Source organism: Centropristis striata, chromosome 10 (genome assembly GCF_030273125.1).
Source record: "Centropristis striata isolate RG_2023a ecotype Rhode Island chromosome 10, C.striata_1.0, whole genome shotgun sequence".
Lineage (NCBI taxonomy): Eukaryota > Metazoa > Chordata > Actinopteri > Perciformes > Serranidae > Centropristis > Centropristis striata.
In genome coordinates, this window is record NC_081526.1 from 36,198,389 (window position 1) to 36,214,024 (window position 15,636).

General features: G+C 40.4%; 1 protein-coding gene across 1 annotated transcript in view; it reads left to right on the forward strand.

The window, feature by feature from the left end:
- The first annotated feature begins 8,624 nt into the window (after nt 1-8,624).
- The window catches only part of itgav (integrin, alpha V), a 42,973-nt gene continuing 35,961 nt past the window's right edge, over nt 8,625-15,636 (forward strand). Inside the window, exons 1-2 of the mRNA XM_059342390.1 lie at nt 8,625-8,824; nt 13,781-13,908. Coding sequence (XP_059198373.1) covers nt 8,625-8,824; nt 13,781-13,908 — 328 coding nt within the window. The remainder of the gene's footprint in view (nt 8,825-13,780; nt 13,909-15,636) is intronic.

The following is a 15,636-nucleotide window of genomic DNA, read 5'->3' on the forward strand; positions in this document are numbered from 1 at the left end:
GTGATTCCACGGTAATTGGAACACGCCCTCCGGTCCCCCTTTTTAAAAAGGGGAACCACCACCCCGGTCTGCCACTCCACTGGCACTGTCCCAGACCTCAACGCGACACTGAAGAGGCGTGTCAGCCATGACAGCCCAACAGTGTCCAGAGCCTTCAGCATCTCAGGGCGAATCTCATCCAACCCTGGCGCCTTGCCGCCGGGCAGCTTTTTGACTACCTCAGCGACTTCTGCCAGGAATACTGGATAGGAGTCTTCAGACTCTGCTTCTTCAACAGAGGATGTGTTGGCTGGATTAAGGAGTTCCTCAAAGTGCTCTTTCCGCCGTCTGACGACATCCCAAGGTCGGGTAAGCAGGTCTCCTCCCCCGCTGAACACAGCTTGAGCCAAGCCCTGTTTTTCCAGAACCTCTTTGAGGCCAACCGAAAGTCCTCCTCCATAGCCTCCCCAAATTTCTCCCATACATGAGTATTTGCTTCAGCGACTACCAGAGCTGCAGCCCTTTTGGCCGAATGGTACCTTTCTGCTGCTTCCGGAGACTCAGCCAGCCAAGACCGAAAGGCCTCCTTCTTCAGCTTGACGGCCTCCCTCGGGTTCTTGGGTTGCTGCCACGACAGGCACAGTTGACCAGCCGCGTCAACAATTGAGTCCTTGAACATGGCCCATTCAGACTCCATGTCCCCAGCCTCACTCGGGATGCTGGAGAAATTCTTCCGAAGGTGTGTTCACCCTCACTACACATTTCGGTTTGCCAGGTCTGTCCAGCAGCCTCCCTCGCCACCTGATCCAACTACCCACCAGGTGGTGATCAGTTGACAGCTCTGCTCCTCTCTTCACCCGAGTGCCGCAGATCTGATGATACGATAATAAAATCAATCATCGATCTTTGGCCTAAAGTACTCTGGTACCAGGTACACTTATGAGCAACTCTATGTTTGAACATGGTGTTTGTTATGGACAAACCGTGACTAGCACAGAAGTCTAATAACAAAACACCACTCGGGTTAAGATCGGGCCGGCTGTTCCTCCCTATCATCCCCCTCCAGGTACCATCATCGTTGCGAGAGTCTCCAGGTGGTACCCCTTCCAGGACACCACCCAGAGACTCCAAGAAGGCCGGGTACTCCAAGCTGCTGTTCGGTGCATAAGCACAGACAACAGTCATAGCCTTTCGTTCCTCGGGGAGAACTCCAACACAGCCGGGGGCTTGTGAGTACTACTACTCTACTCTGTGGGTGGTGGGCCCACAGGTCGGCGGATCCATGTGGCTTTTTCGGGCTGAGCTCGGCCCTGCCCCATGGACAAAGGCCTGGCCACCAGACGCTCGCATGTGTGCTCCCCTCACGGGTCAGGCTCCAAGAGGTGCGCCCCCGTTTACCCGTGCCAGGCGAGGTACACCGATGTTCATAAATGCGCTTCATAAGGGTCTTTGAATCACTCTAAGTTCGGCCCCTCCCCTGGGACCACTTTGCCTTGGGAAACCCCACCAGGAGCTATTGCTCCCGACAACACAGCTCCCAGGATCACTGGTGCACACAAACCCCTGTACCGCCATAAGGTGGCGATTCTTGGAGGAGCAGAAGAATAACAGAGATTCTATTATACAGTATCTCCCGACTGTGACAAATGTTATGTGAGGTGTTTGCTCTCATTTAGCTGTCAAAGTGCACAAGATTGATGCATTTTACTTACAAATGTACAACATTTTCTCCCGGGGGGAACATGCCCCCAGACCCTCCTAGATGGTTCAGTGCTGTTGAGAGGTGTTGAGAATTGCGCCTGTGATTTTCTCATGTCCTCAGACCTGCTTCACAGGCGGAATTCTCAACACCTCTCAACAGCACTGAACCATCTAGGAGGGTCTGGGGGCATGTTCCCCCCGGGAGAAATTTTTTTGTTGAATTCTCAACACCTTTGATTATCTGTATTTTTTTTAAAGATGTTGTCTGCAAAACATCAGTTGTTTACAGGCGGCGATCCAGGAAGTGCCTTAAGCTGCATTCTACCGAAAATTCCAGCAGGGGATGCTAAGTTTGGCTTCAAAAAAAATCTGCCCATTCATTTCAGTGCAACATTTGAAAACTTCTCACTTGATTTATTACCTCAGAAAATTTTGTTCAGGACAACACTATGGTCTCAATCGCTAGTAAAAAATCTTCTTCAAGACAATTTGATGTCAATAGTTCTAATAATGGACCCATTTAGAAGAAAATAGAAGATAAAGAATCGTATGATTTGGGGCGTGGCTACCTTTGATTGACAGGTGGCTAACAGGGTGAGCCGTCATCAGGAGAGAAGCAGAGCAATGCATATCCATGGCAACGGGTCAATAAAGTTATATATAACGTTATATAGATAGAGAAGAGGACGTTTACCGATTTGGTCTCATAACTTTGACCCTTTCACACTGTATTTTCACTTAATGACGTTTTGTTTAAGTAAAAATGTCTTGTTCAGCGTTTGGTTGGACTTACAGACACTCCAAGGAGTCACTACTCATTTTTCTGAGGTAAGTGTACATTTTGTTTTTGTTTTTTGCTAGCCAAAACTACCATCCCAGTTAATGCTCCAATTAATGCTAACATGAATTAGCAGCGGCTTCTCTCAATCGGGTTGCCGGTGTAGAGAGGCGTGTAGTCAGTGTCGTCAGATCCCTCTCGCTCCTCCACAGTCTAAATATGGTCTGCTCCGCGTATTGGAAACAAGATGGTGACGCAAGATGGCGATGAGTGTAACGCTGAACACAGTCTATAGTTGTTTACTGTATTTTGAAGTTAAGAGATTGACAATTTTTGCAGACTTTTTACCTGTTTTTTTAGTTTTTTTAATGAATTCTATTTATTTTTTCACAATGCTCAGCTGAGAGCTGATGTTCAGTTTGACTCAACAGTCTCCTGGTCTTTGGATGATGACAGTCTGTGTGACGATGTCCTCCTGAAGTGTGAATGAAAAGAAGAACATGAGCACTTTTAGTTTTAATAAATTACTCTTACTTCTGATGGCTGAAAAAATGTTTCAGTTGGACTCTGCAATCTGCTGACTCGCCACAAGGGGGCAGCAAAGCTACTGAAGTTATGTTTATCAAGGCTCTTGTAGTGTGTGTGTGTGTGTGTGTGTGAGAGAGAGAGAGAGAGTGTTTGTACTTTTTACATATTAAGGACCCGAACATTGTCTAACCACCAGAGTGAGGACATTTCTGCACATCTTCACTCCAAAGGCCTGTTTGAGTGTTAAGATTTGTTTCAAGTTTCAAGTTTCAGGGTACAGATAAGGCCTTTACACACTAAGAGAGAATGAAGAAACAACATGAAACTGTGTTTGTTGGATTGGAGAGTGTCGTGTAAAATAAATTCGCACCGAACACAGATATTTATCAAAACATTTATCCCATGCCCCCTCCCTGTTCCTCCACCTGCTTATCCACACTGACCATTAACTCATCAGAATGGTTTTGTTTGAGCTGTAAAGAGCAATCTTGTCAACTCAGAGTTGCATATTTATTTGATTAACCTCCTGAATGAACTTTTATACCTGTCTGGCCGTACTTACAGCTTTCTTCTCTACATGTTGTCTTAAAAATTATAATTATAACTAGAAAATTTCCTCTGGGGAAATTCTAAAAGGGCCACGGGGGCTACTGCCGGTGTGTGTACACTATGATGAGATTCTTCAGAGATTTCAAACAATTAATACTAGTAATGTTATGATACTACATAATATACAAGGAGCACACCTACATCAAGCATTCCTTTTCAAGTATTTATTTATACAGCAACCTATGCCCTTTAACCTCAAAATGTGTGTGTGTGTGTGTGTGTGTGAGAAACATGTGTATCTGTGTAACATGCGCTTACGCGCGCATTTATGTGTGTGTGTGTAATTAAAATCACAACGTTACCTGTGTGTGTGTGCGTGTGTGTTTTTGAAGCATGTCTATCTGGAGGAGTGTGCACGCTTACGCACGTGTATGTGTGTGTGTATCTGGAACTGTAATCACAGCAAAGATCAAAGGCGTTGGGGTCGATCAATCAGAGCAGAACAATCAACAGAATTACCTGCCACCTGAATGTTCCGGAACAGCAGCCAGAGGTGGACAGACTGCAATTTCTGGGCTTGAACAGAAAGCATTTTTGGCAAAACCATAATACCCATCATTGATCCGACTTCACTTTGAGCATCCTGAGTTCTTCCTGAACGTCTACATATGTTTATTTTTTTAAGAAAAATGAAAAAATAGCTTTGTTAGAGCGATCTAAAAAAAAACTGTTACATCCCCCTTTTTCAGAAATCTTCCTGCGTTTTTAATATGGGAGCCAATGAGGCTGTTGGTGCATGTTGGTGGCGCATCTGTGTGTCCTACGCCCAAACTATAACTCTGACAGCTTTACCAGAGGATTGTGAGGGAGAAGACAAATTTTCCTACGTTTCTATGTATAAATTATTTCTGTAGAGTGGCATCTGAGGCCTTGAGCACAGTTTCCATATTTATTTTTGACAAATCATCCACTCTAGCCTCTCCATAAGCTAACATTGAGCCGGTCGATTTGATACCTTTTTAGTGTGCATGCGACCAAAACTCCGGGAGGAGTAATTGACCGGAAAAAACACACAGAAGAAATGGAAGAATAACAAAATTAGGAATGAGCCCAATGGATAGTATATAGTGTGCTCTTACAAGCACACTCATATATGAAATAAATAATTATAATAATAAAACTTGTTGGGGTTCAGAGGGTTAAAAAGTCTGAAATGTGAAAATACATAGATTTCTGTCTGTTTGGATCACTGCAAAGGTTTTATTTATTTTTTTCCTCATAAGATTTGATAAGAAAGAGTTTTAGAACTTTAACATAGTTGTTTGTTGTTAGTGTAAACTGTGGCGTCCTTCAGGGTTTTGTCCTGGGTCCTTTATTATATATATTCTTATCCGATTAAAGTTTTTTCTGTTACGCTGATGATATTCAGCTTTATGTCTCTTTTAACCCTATGCAGTCTGGATGTTTTATATATAATTTATATATTGCAGTGAGGGCTACATGGTGGTGTTGTGGTTAGAGGGACGCCGGTTCAACTCCAGCCTGTGGCTCTTCTGTGTGGGGTTTGCGTATTCTCCCCATGTCAGCGTGAGTTATCTCCGGGTATTCCAGCTTCCTCCCACAGTCCAAAAACATACACTAAAGTTTAAAACTGCCCGTAGGTGTGAATGAGAGTGTGACTGTCTGTCCCGCATCTCACTCAATGTCAGCTGAGATTGACTCAAGTGCAGATGAATGAATGAATGATGCAGTGAAAAACAAGGACACATTGAGTAAGATTTTAAAAAAAGACCCCCAAAAACCAACAATAACAACAACAACGACCCCTAAAAAGGTTTATTTGGGGTTTAGAGGGTTAAAGGTGATGGGCTGTGAGAGTTGTGTTCACAACCAGAAGAAGACAGGCCCTGAATGTCCTCACTTCCATTGTCTGAAACTTACTGGTCCTCACAAACACACACACACACACACACACACACACACACACACACACACACACACACACACACACACACACACACACACAGAGTGGGCACTAAGCTTCACAGCATGGAGAGCAGGCTTACATGCAGCTGTGCTCTACATGGTACGTAATCTGCATAGCAATCCCTTACACAATGTTTATTACACCACACACACACGCACACACACACACACACACACACACATGTATAATCACGGCATGTTAACCAGCAGACATTTATCACAGTGTATGTATTACACCTCCCCCACACACACAACCCCCCCCCCCTTCCTCCTGGGATCCTGCCACACATTCTTGGGTGCACACTTCATTGTAGCGCTGATTCAGAGCTGCTCATGGCCAAATAAGACGAAAAGCCCTCAGCTCGCTCCGTGAGAGAACACACACACACACACACAAACACACACACACACACACACACACACACACACACACAAACACACACTCACGCCCACTGCTGAGGTGGATTTACAGACACAGAAACAGAGCCAAAGACACAAGGGTTGGGATTCATCCAGAAACGTTGTTGAGATATGAACTGTAAAACTTCTGCAAACACAAAATAAAATGTTTTGTAACATACATTGCAAAAAATAATCATTGAAAAAAAAGGTAAAACTTCGGCAGCAAAGGTTTTCCAAACACCTAAAACACAAAAGGAGAAGAACCCCGTAAAATATTACCTTTTAAGGTATTAAACACATTAATATATTATATCAGATTTTAGATTTTTATTCGATTAGCAATGGACCCATTTTTATTAAGGTATTAATTTAAGTTTTATTATTCTTACTTTTTAATACTTTATTCAAGTTGTCAGACATCGACTGATACTATTGTTTATTTAGCTTATTATTTATTTTTTAATGCTTTATTTAAATGGTTGGCATGGACTGATTTTTAATCTAATTTATTCTTTATTGGTTCAGGTATAATTTATAGAATTGGTTAACAATGTAATCATTGTATATATTGTATTAAATTCTTTATTAATTGAATTTGTCTAAGACAGCAGATTTAGAGCATAATTCACATAAAATATATTTATTTATTTTCATTCCAGCTAAATAATTCACGGTAACTGAAACTAAAAAGTAATTAAAGAAAGATTTACCTGTGAAATGGAGTAAAAGTAAAAAGTAGTATAAAACAGAAATAATCGAGTAAAATACAAGTAACTCAGTAATGTATTGAAGTTTTTTAATTGCGTAAAAGTACTTAGTTACTTTCATGTGATCATGTGACCCTGAATGACCACTGACAGCAGGAACATAATTCCCCCTCCAAAATAAAATGCCCTGTTGTTGGTGACGCCTGTGTGTAGCAGAAGTGTGTGTTTCTGTCTGAACTTCCTGTTGTGCGTCAGTGATCTGACGTCAAGTTCAACACAAACACACAGCAACACACAGGAAACTGCTGCAAGCTTCACAACATGATACCATGACACGATGAATAAATCAATGAGATATTAAAGCAAAAAAAAAAAAAAACCTATATGAAAAAAGAAAGAATCAAATTCAAAGAGTTTATATTTACAAAAACAAAAGTTTATCAGTTTTAGCATTAAATATGGACTATTTCTATGGTCTTTTTTCATTTTTAAGTAAATTATATATTCTTATGAATAATCTAATATATAATTTTATTTTTTGTTGCTGGTGGGGTTTTTTTCCCTTTTTTTTTTAACAAATATTGGTCATAAAATATAAGTTGACACTGTAAATTATTATAATGGGACAGTATAGATTTTATTTACAGTAATATTTAATTATTTAACGGTCTTGAATCTTAAATTACAAATTACACAATTACATAAAGATCATATTGCTGAATGTACAATTAAGAAAATTTTCTATTTTCTTACAGTAAAACTTTGAATTTAACATAAACATTTTTTTTAAAAAAAGGAAAGCGTTAAAACATTAAAAAGTCTTGCAGCAAAAACAAATGAACCCCATAAGTCATTCTACAGGTATATTTTCTAAAGATATATATTTTTGACAGTGCACCACTGACAAACTGTTCCAAAAAGGTAATTCTTTTTTTTAATTATTTTTTTGAAACTTTATTAAAGCAACATGGTGCAATACAAGACAATACACCAACAAAATGCCGTCATGGGGTTTCAACAATACAGAGGCAAGCTTTCAAACAAAAACATTGTAAAGTGTACATAAATTCAAAGTTTTTATAGCTTTCTTGTTGGTAGATTTCTTAATATACTTAATATATTGTTTGGTTTCATTTTCAAAGACAAGAAAGAGGGTTTTTGATTAACGTAACAACATTTATGGATATGCCATTTGGCTAACTGTATCGTGAGATTGATGATGTAGTATTGTTTTTCTTTTGCAAAAGGAAAGTCAGTGAAACCAAACAGTATATTTTCAAAGCACAGGGACGAATGAGGTTCAATCGAAAAAGAAATCAGGTTACAAATATCTTCCCATAATTTAGTTGAGAAAGGGCAAAATAAATGAAAAACATCTTCAGGGTGTCCTTCACAGAAAGATCAGTTTCAGTCTATGTCTTTCTTAAATCGTTGTAAAAAAAAAAAACTCCAAAACTTTAGATTGGTAAATTCTGTGAATTATCTTAAAAGATACTTCTTTAACCTTATTATTGATTATATATCTAGCAGATAAATTCCAGATCTTTTCCCAGTTAAGGTTATTAATAAGGTTATTCCAATAGGTTGTTACATATGGAGTTGATACGATTTATTTCTGAAATAAAGAAAAGGCCATTATTAAAAAAATAAACACTCGCTCGTGCTTTTATTTTGAAGGGGACCAACAGGATGTTGTATTGTGTTTCATGTAAGTGACGTCAGCCTGTGAGGTGACACACTTACACACAAACATACACACACACACACACACGCACGGCCTCTCCCCGGTGGTTCCCGTGTTCCTGAAGCTTTTTTTCGGGTAAACCAGGCGACGGGACCGGACCGGAGTTCCCCTGACACCGGTAACGGTTTCCTGTCGGTGTGAGTCCGGTTCTAGAGGATTGTAGCTCCCGTTAGAGAGTCACACCGCAGCTCGGCACCTCGGAGCATCTTGTTCGGTTGTTTTCATCGGTTCATCCCGCCGAGCAGCAGCCATGACCGGACCACGGACCGGAGCACGGGCCGCCCTGCTCCCCCTGCTCCCCCTGCTCCTCCTGCTCCTCCTGCTCTGCTCCTGCTTCCGCCGCGGAGCCTCCTTCAACCTGGATGTGGACAAGCCGTCCGTGTTCAGCGGACCGGACGGCAGCTACTTCGGCTTCTCGGTGGACTTCTTCAAGCCGCTGGACAACCAGAAGTAAGACCAGACAGTTGTCACTTTCTAATCATCGACATGTTTCTGTTGGAAACAGTGGCGGTTCTACACAGGGGCCTCCAGGGGCCACTGCCCCTGTGAAGAAGACTTTGGCCCCTGCTGTGACCCCTGTGTCAAATTAATAATAAAATGGTCAATTTATAACGATGAACAATGGAACAATTCTAACCTTTTTTTTGTTCAAACAATATCTCATTGCACACAAAAGGAACCCAGAATGTTACATTGTATAATAGTTTAACTCTATGGAGTCTTATAGGGATATTTTGTCCATTTTTGAATCCTTTACATGTCTTTGTAAGTCATTTTGTGTCTTTTTTTGGTAATTTTGTGTCTGTTGTTGTGTCTTTTTTTAGTTATTTTGTGTCTTTTTTTGTCATTTTGTGTCTTTTTTGTCATTGGTGTCATTTATGTGTCTTTTTTGTGTCTGTTTTAGTTATTTTGTGTCTTCTTTTGGTCATTTTGTGTCTTTTTTGGTCATTTTTATGTCTGCGGGGTTTTTTTTTGGTTATTCTGTCTTCTCATTTTGTGTCTTTTTTGGTCATTTTGTGTCTTTTTCAAGACATTCAAAGATTTTGAATGCTTAAATGTCATCTTTGCCATTTTTTCATGTGCTAATGTGCCCCTCTGATTAAACACTGGCCCCTCCTTGGCCCCCACAGTAAAATTGGTCTAGAACCGCCACTGGTTGGAAATAAACAAGTTTCATGACATGGCGACATAATAGTGATTCTTCGGAAACAGGGCCGGGTCTAGGCAGCAGATATGAGGGGGCAGTCAGAAATGTGAAGGGGGCATCATATGTACACATCATTTTATTTATTTATTTATTATTTTTATTTTTATTTGCACAGTTAGAATTACATAAAATGACAAAGATAACATATAATGTAAAGTGCAGGGAGAGGCAGAAAACCCAGATGGGCTTATTTAAAGCCTCCACCTAAAATGTCATAGTTATTAGAAAGTAACAAACTGATAATAGAAAAAACAAATGCTCCAGCACTTTGTTTCTGTGCTTATAGTAAAGTATTAAATTGCAAAGATGATACTGAAGCATTTAAAGTCTTTATTTTAGCTCATTTAAACATCTCATTTAAGTATATTTGGAAGATACAAATACATTGATTTAAATAATGAGACTGACCAACAATAGCAGTTTTTTGTATGACAATGACATTTCTCATTTTTGTGCACAATCACTTTTTTTATTTTGAAAGTGCAGTATAGTCAGAATGATCTTTTTATATATATATATATATCTATATCTATATATATATATATATATATATTATTTTTTTTGTGTACAATGAGATATTGTTTGAACAAAAAAAAGGTTAGAATTGTTCCATTGTTCATCGTTATAAATTGATCATTTTATTATTAATTTGACACAGGGGCCACACAGCATGGGCCAAAGGCTTCTTCACAGGGGCAGTGGCCCCTGGAGGCCCCTTGTAAAGTTTTGTAAAGTTTAAGAGCTGATATCTAGACATTTAACATGGTTTTCTTGATCATAACCAAAATCATTATCAATAATACCATGGAAAATGTCTACATATCAGCTTTGGTCATTTTTACATCTAATTTAGTCAATTTGTTCCTATTTTGAAAATGTAGTGTCTTTTTTAGTCATTTTTACAAAACTTTGGAAACTTTATTGATAATAACCAATATCATTATCAATAAAACCATGTTAAATGTCTAGATATCAGCTCTTAAATTAAACTCTTATCAGCTATTTTTGTTCTTATCATTATTTTTGTCCAAAAAAATGTACCTTTAGTTGAACCAGGGATTAAAACGAACAAGAAATTGAAGAAAACAAGGGTGACAAGGAATAATTTTTCCATGACTATAGATTCACAGATGATTAAAGTTTTCTGAAACAGTTCTTTAAAGTTTGTCTTTTCCGTCTCAGGTCTCATGTCAGGGAACATCTGTACCATGTGACTGTGTCTGTCTGCAGCTTCCCTCTTCTTCTTTCCTGCCTCATGTCTGTTTATAAAGATAACAATGTGACGCTCTTTTTATAATTTATATTCTGTCCCTGATACGAGACGCTGTGAGACAGGCGGTTTAAAGTGTCCTCGCTATGTCCGTCCCACATGATTTCAGCTCATAAACATAAGCATCACAACATGTGTTTATGTTCAGTTTCATATAAATTATACGCTGAATATGAAGTCTGTCCTGATGAAGAGGCATAAAAAGTCTAAAACAAAAACCTTAACATAAAGTGTTATTTTTAGAGTTATAGTAGGTTCATCCGACTTATTTTGACCTCAGTTATCTTTATTTTTATTTCATGTTTTTTATCAGAATTTGTATTTTTCAGTTGAATCAGTAAAATCCTCCTGGAATAAGTCGTTAATAATAATAATAATAATAGTCGTTAATGCATCATGGTGTTAAATAATCTCAATACTGACCAAATAATCGTGATTGAGGTTCTCTCCTCCTTCTCCTCCTCCTCCTCCTCTCTCCTACTCCTCTCTCCTCTTCCTCCTCCTCCTCTCTGTCCTCCTCCACCTCCTCTTCCTCTTCCTCCTCTCTCCTCCTCCTCTTCCTCCTCCTCCTCTCTGTCCTCCTCCTCCTCCTCTCTCCTACTCCTCTTCCTCCTCCTCCTCTCTCCTCTCTGTCCTCTTCCTCCTCCTCCTCTCTCCTCCACCTCCTCCTCCTCCTCTATCTCCTCCACCTCCTCCTCTTCCTCTCTCCTCCTCCTCTCTGTCCTCCTCCTCTCTGTCCTCCTCCTCTTCATCCTCCCCAGCCTCTCTCCTCCTCCTCTTCCTCCTACTCCTCTCTCCTCCTTCTCTTCCCCCACCTCCTCTCTCTCCTCCTCCTGCTCCTCTCTGTCCTCCTCCTCCTCCTCCTATCTGCTGTGAGTGTATATTTTTGTTTTGTCATGGTGTCTATGTACAGTGGCAAGAAAAAGTATGTGAACCCTTTGAAATTGCCTATTTTTTTGCATTAATTTGTCATAAAATGTGATCTGATCTGCATCTAAGTATAGACAACCTAATACCACACAAACAATCATAATATTTCATGTCTTTATTGAACACATCCATGAAACATTCAAAGTGATGGTGGTAAAACTAAGTGAACCCTTTAACTAATGACTCCATTAAGAGCTAACTGAAGCAGCAATAACCTCAACCAAACACTTCTGATAGCTGCCGATCAGACCTGAACAACGTTCAGGAGGAATTTGGGACCATTCTTGCTTTCAGAAGTGCTTCAGCTCAGCCATATGGATAGGATGTCTGGTGTGAACGGCTCTCTGGAGGTCAGTCCACAGCATCTCTGTTGGATTGAGGTCTGGGCTCTGACTGGGCCTCTCCAAAAGGCAGATTTACTTTTTTGAAGTCATTCTGAAGTAGATTCACTTTGATATTTAAGATCATTGTCCTGCTGCATCACCCAATGTCTACTGATCTTCAGCTGGCAGACAGCCACCCTGACATTAACCTGTAGAATACCTTGATAAAATTGGTAATACATTTTCCCCTCAACAATAGTAAGTGGTCAAGGCCCAGAGGCAGCCAAACAGCCCCAAGTCATGATGCTCCCTCCATCATACTTCACTGTTGGGGTGATGTTGTCATATTGGAAAGCAGGGCCCTTTTATCACCTGTCGTGGCAATTTTAACAACTGCACTAAGTTAATGGGTGAGCTGGCTAAACACAAAGCACTCAATACTCTGGTCAGCAAGTTTTATTAGCACATTCGTGTTCCTTACACCGCACAATTCCACAAAACCCCATACACCGCTCGACTTATGACTGTTGCACTTTTCAGCATTGGCTTTTCAGCAAGACTCAATGCGGCCTGCCCTATACATCACATCAGGACATACCCCCCTGATCTACATGTTCCCCTCAATCATGGTGTTATCAGAGTTCAGGCCCTCGTGAGTTCCCACAAGGCCTTGTGTTTTGAATATCAAGTAGGTCGCTGCCTACTTCTTGTCCCAACATGACAGGAAGTACCAAATTTCCTTCACACACCATACGTAGTGCTGCGTGTTCTTCATGAACAATTCCACCTTCGTTTCATCAGTCCACAGAAGATTTTTCCAGTAGTGTTGTTTGGTGTCAGGTTGCTCTTTGGCATCCTTCAGGCGTGCAGTGAACTGCCATGGACAACACACCTGTCCAATCTTGTGAGTGTGGTAGACTCATGACTAGAGATGTTAACCAGTTCCAATGACTCTATCAAGTCTTGACTTGTTATTCTGGAGTTTTTTTTAACCTTGATGAGCTTTTTGCGTTGGGCCTTTGGAGTGAACTTGGCTGGACGCCCACTTCTAGTGAGAGTATCCACAGTACTAAATCATCTCCTTGTGGACCATTTGCCTAACTGTGGACCTAAAGTCTTTGAGATTACTTTGTAACCCCTTCCAGTCTGATGCATGTCAACAATTCTTGATCGTAGGTCTTCGGTGATCTCTTTTTTGCCAGGCATGGTTCACATGAGCAGATGCTTCTTGTGAATAGCAATCTCAAAAAATGTGAGTGTTTTTTTACAGGTCAAAGTGTCTCTACACCTCACTCAAATCTCATTTCATTGAAAGTTTGCAAATTCCTGACTCTAATTAGTTCTTAATGGAGTCATTAGCCAAAGGGTTCACTTACTTTTTCCACCATCACTTTGCATGTTTTATGGATGTGTTCAATAAAGACATGACGGATATTATAATTGTTTGTGTGGTATTAGGTGGAGCACATTGTGTTTGTCTATACTTGGGACTTAAATGCAAATAAGATCATGTTTTATGACAAATTAATGCAGAAACTAGGTAATTCCAAAGGTTTCACATACTTTTTCTTGCCACTGTATGTATATATGGCTGAAGGACATGTACAGGCTGCGAAAATACATTTCCTGAAAAGCACAATAAAGTATCCATTTATCTATCTTCTCCTTCCCCTCAGGTCGGAAGTCCTGGTAGGCGCTCCGCGGGCCAACTTTTCGTCCCTGGACAGCGTGGTGGAGCGTGGGGCGGTGTTCAGCTGTCCCTGGAAGACCTCCGCCTGCCAGCCACTGCAGTTTGACACCTCAGGTACCAAAAAAATTGCCAAACTTTTAACGTGTCACATGAGACACCACAGAAACACACTAACCCTCAACAACCAGAGGAAGCAAACACCTCAGCCTCTGGAAATGTAAATTTATGTTTAATTTACATAAACACATTTCAAAGTGCCCACGAAGTTGTAAAAAAACAACATATTGTACATATTAAAGTATTGTCATGTGTCCAGCCTCTCCTGTCCTCTCCTCTCTGCTCTGTGTAAACAGATTTCCAGTGAATATTTGTCACGTGATAAAACACGCCCTTTGATAAAAAGTTAAAAGCTTCGCAATTTATCTTTGTTCGTGTCTTATGAGTGGACTGACCAGATTTGAAGCCTGTCGGGTTAAATCTCTAGGAGGAGTTCGTTAAAGTATGACACGTGGAAATGTTGAAAAATGGCCATACATATCAAAATGGCCGACTTCCTGTTGAGTTTAGGATATGGGTCCTGCTAACTTTTTTGTTCGTATGGAAGAGTTCTATATGCCTACCGAATTTTATGAATTTTCGTCAATCTTGAGGCTCAGGAAATAATGTAGGGGGCGCTACAGAGCCAATTTGCCACGCCCATTCCTGAAACCCACATCAGATCTTTTTCGCCAAGCCCGACAACTGTGTCACCCAAGCACGTAATTTTTTCCTCCAAAGTAATAAAATAAGAAAAAGAATCCTTGTGGATACAATAGGTCCCTCACTGACTGAGTCAGTGATCGGGCCCTAATAAAGAGATTCTGACACAATTATCAACATTTTAACACAAGTTTTGGTCACTTTTCATGACGGAAACTTTAGTAACTGATGATGTGTTCAAGGACCGTCGGAAAGTTCAAACTCTGACGATAATGCTTGTTTTTACAGTTTCTTTGTACGATAAACGCTGGAATTTTATGGATTTATGTAAAGAAAAGATAGTTTGAGAGGGTTCAGATGTGGTGGCAGTGTTTTGGAGCAGTTGTTCTGCTGTGAGATCAGAGCGAGCTGCAGTAACTGTGTTCTCCTGATGAGATAATAAGAGCTCAGCTCATGTCGGGACACGGCAGGAATGTGACCTGCAGCCGGAGCTGTGAGGACTCGTCTACTACTGATCCTTTGAACATGACAGGAGACGGGACTGTGTCACAGTTATCATTGGTTAATATTCAGTTTTCTCTCCTTTCATGGTTTCTTACAGTCGTTTCTTTCCATGTGAAGTCCTGCAGCTCACAGGAGTGTGAAGAAGAAAGTGAAACTGACAGACAGAAACACTCTGTATGAGCTATTAACACTGGAATAATTGTTTTCCAAGTGGGAATATTTATCAAATACTCTCAATACTCTGAATCCAAAGAGTGTAAACCCTCTAAAGAAGCTACAGTCAGTCAGATGGACCATCAGGGAGTTTGAGTTCTAGTTGGTGGTTGGTTGTTTTTCTGACGTGTCGAGTCTGTTTCCTGTCTGATAAATAAACATGCTGTTCGACTGTCATATTAACACATGAAGTCAGTGTTTTAGCTGAGACATGAACATGTCAGCATCAGAGTGAGAAACTTGAGTTTGTTGTACAACCTGATGATCTTTATGATCTTTAACTCTCTCAGTGTTTCTGGTTTGGTTTATTTGGTCTGTTGGACAGAATCTGACTCTGTTTACACTTTAATGTTTTGTTGGTGAGGTTTTTTTTACACTTTGGTGTGTGTGTGTGTGTGTGTTCTGTGATGGTCTGACCATATTTGG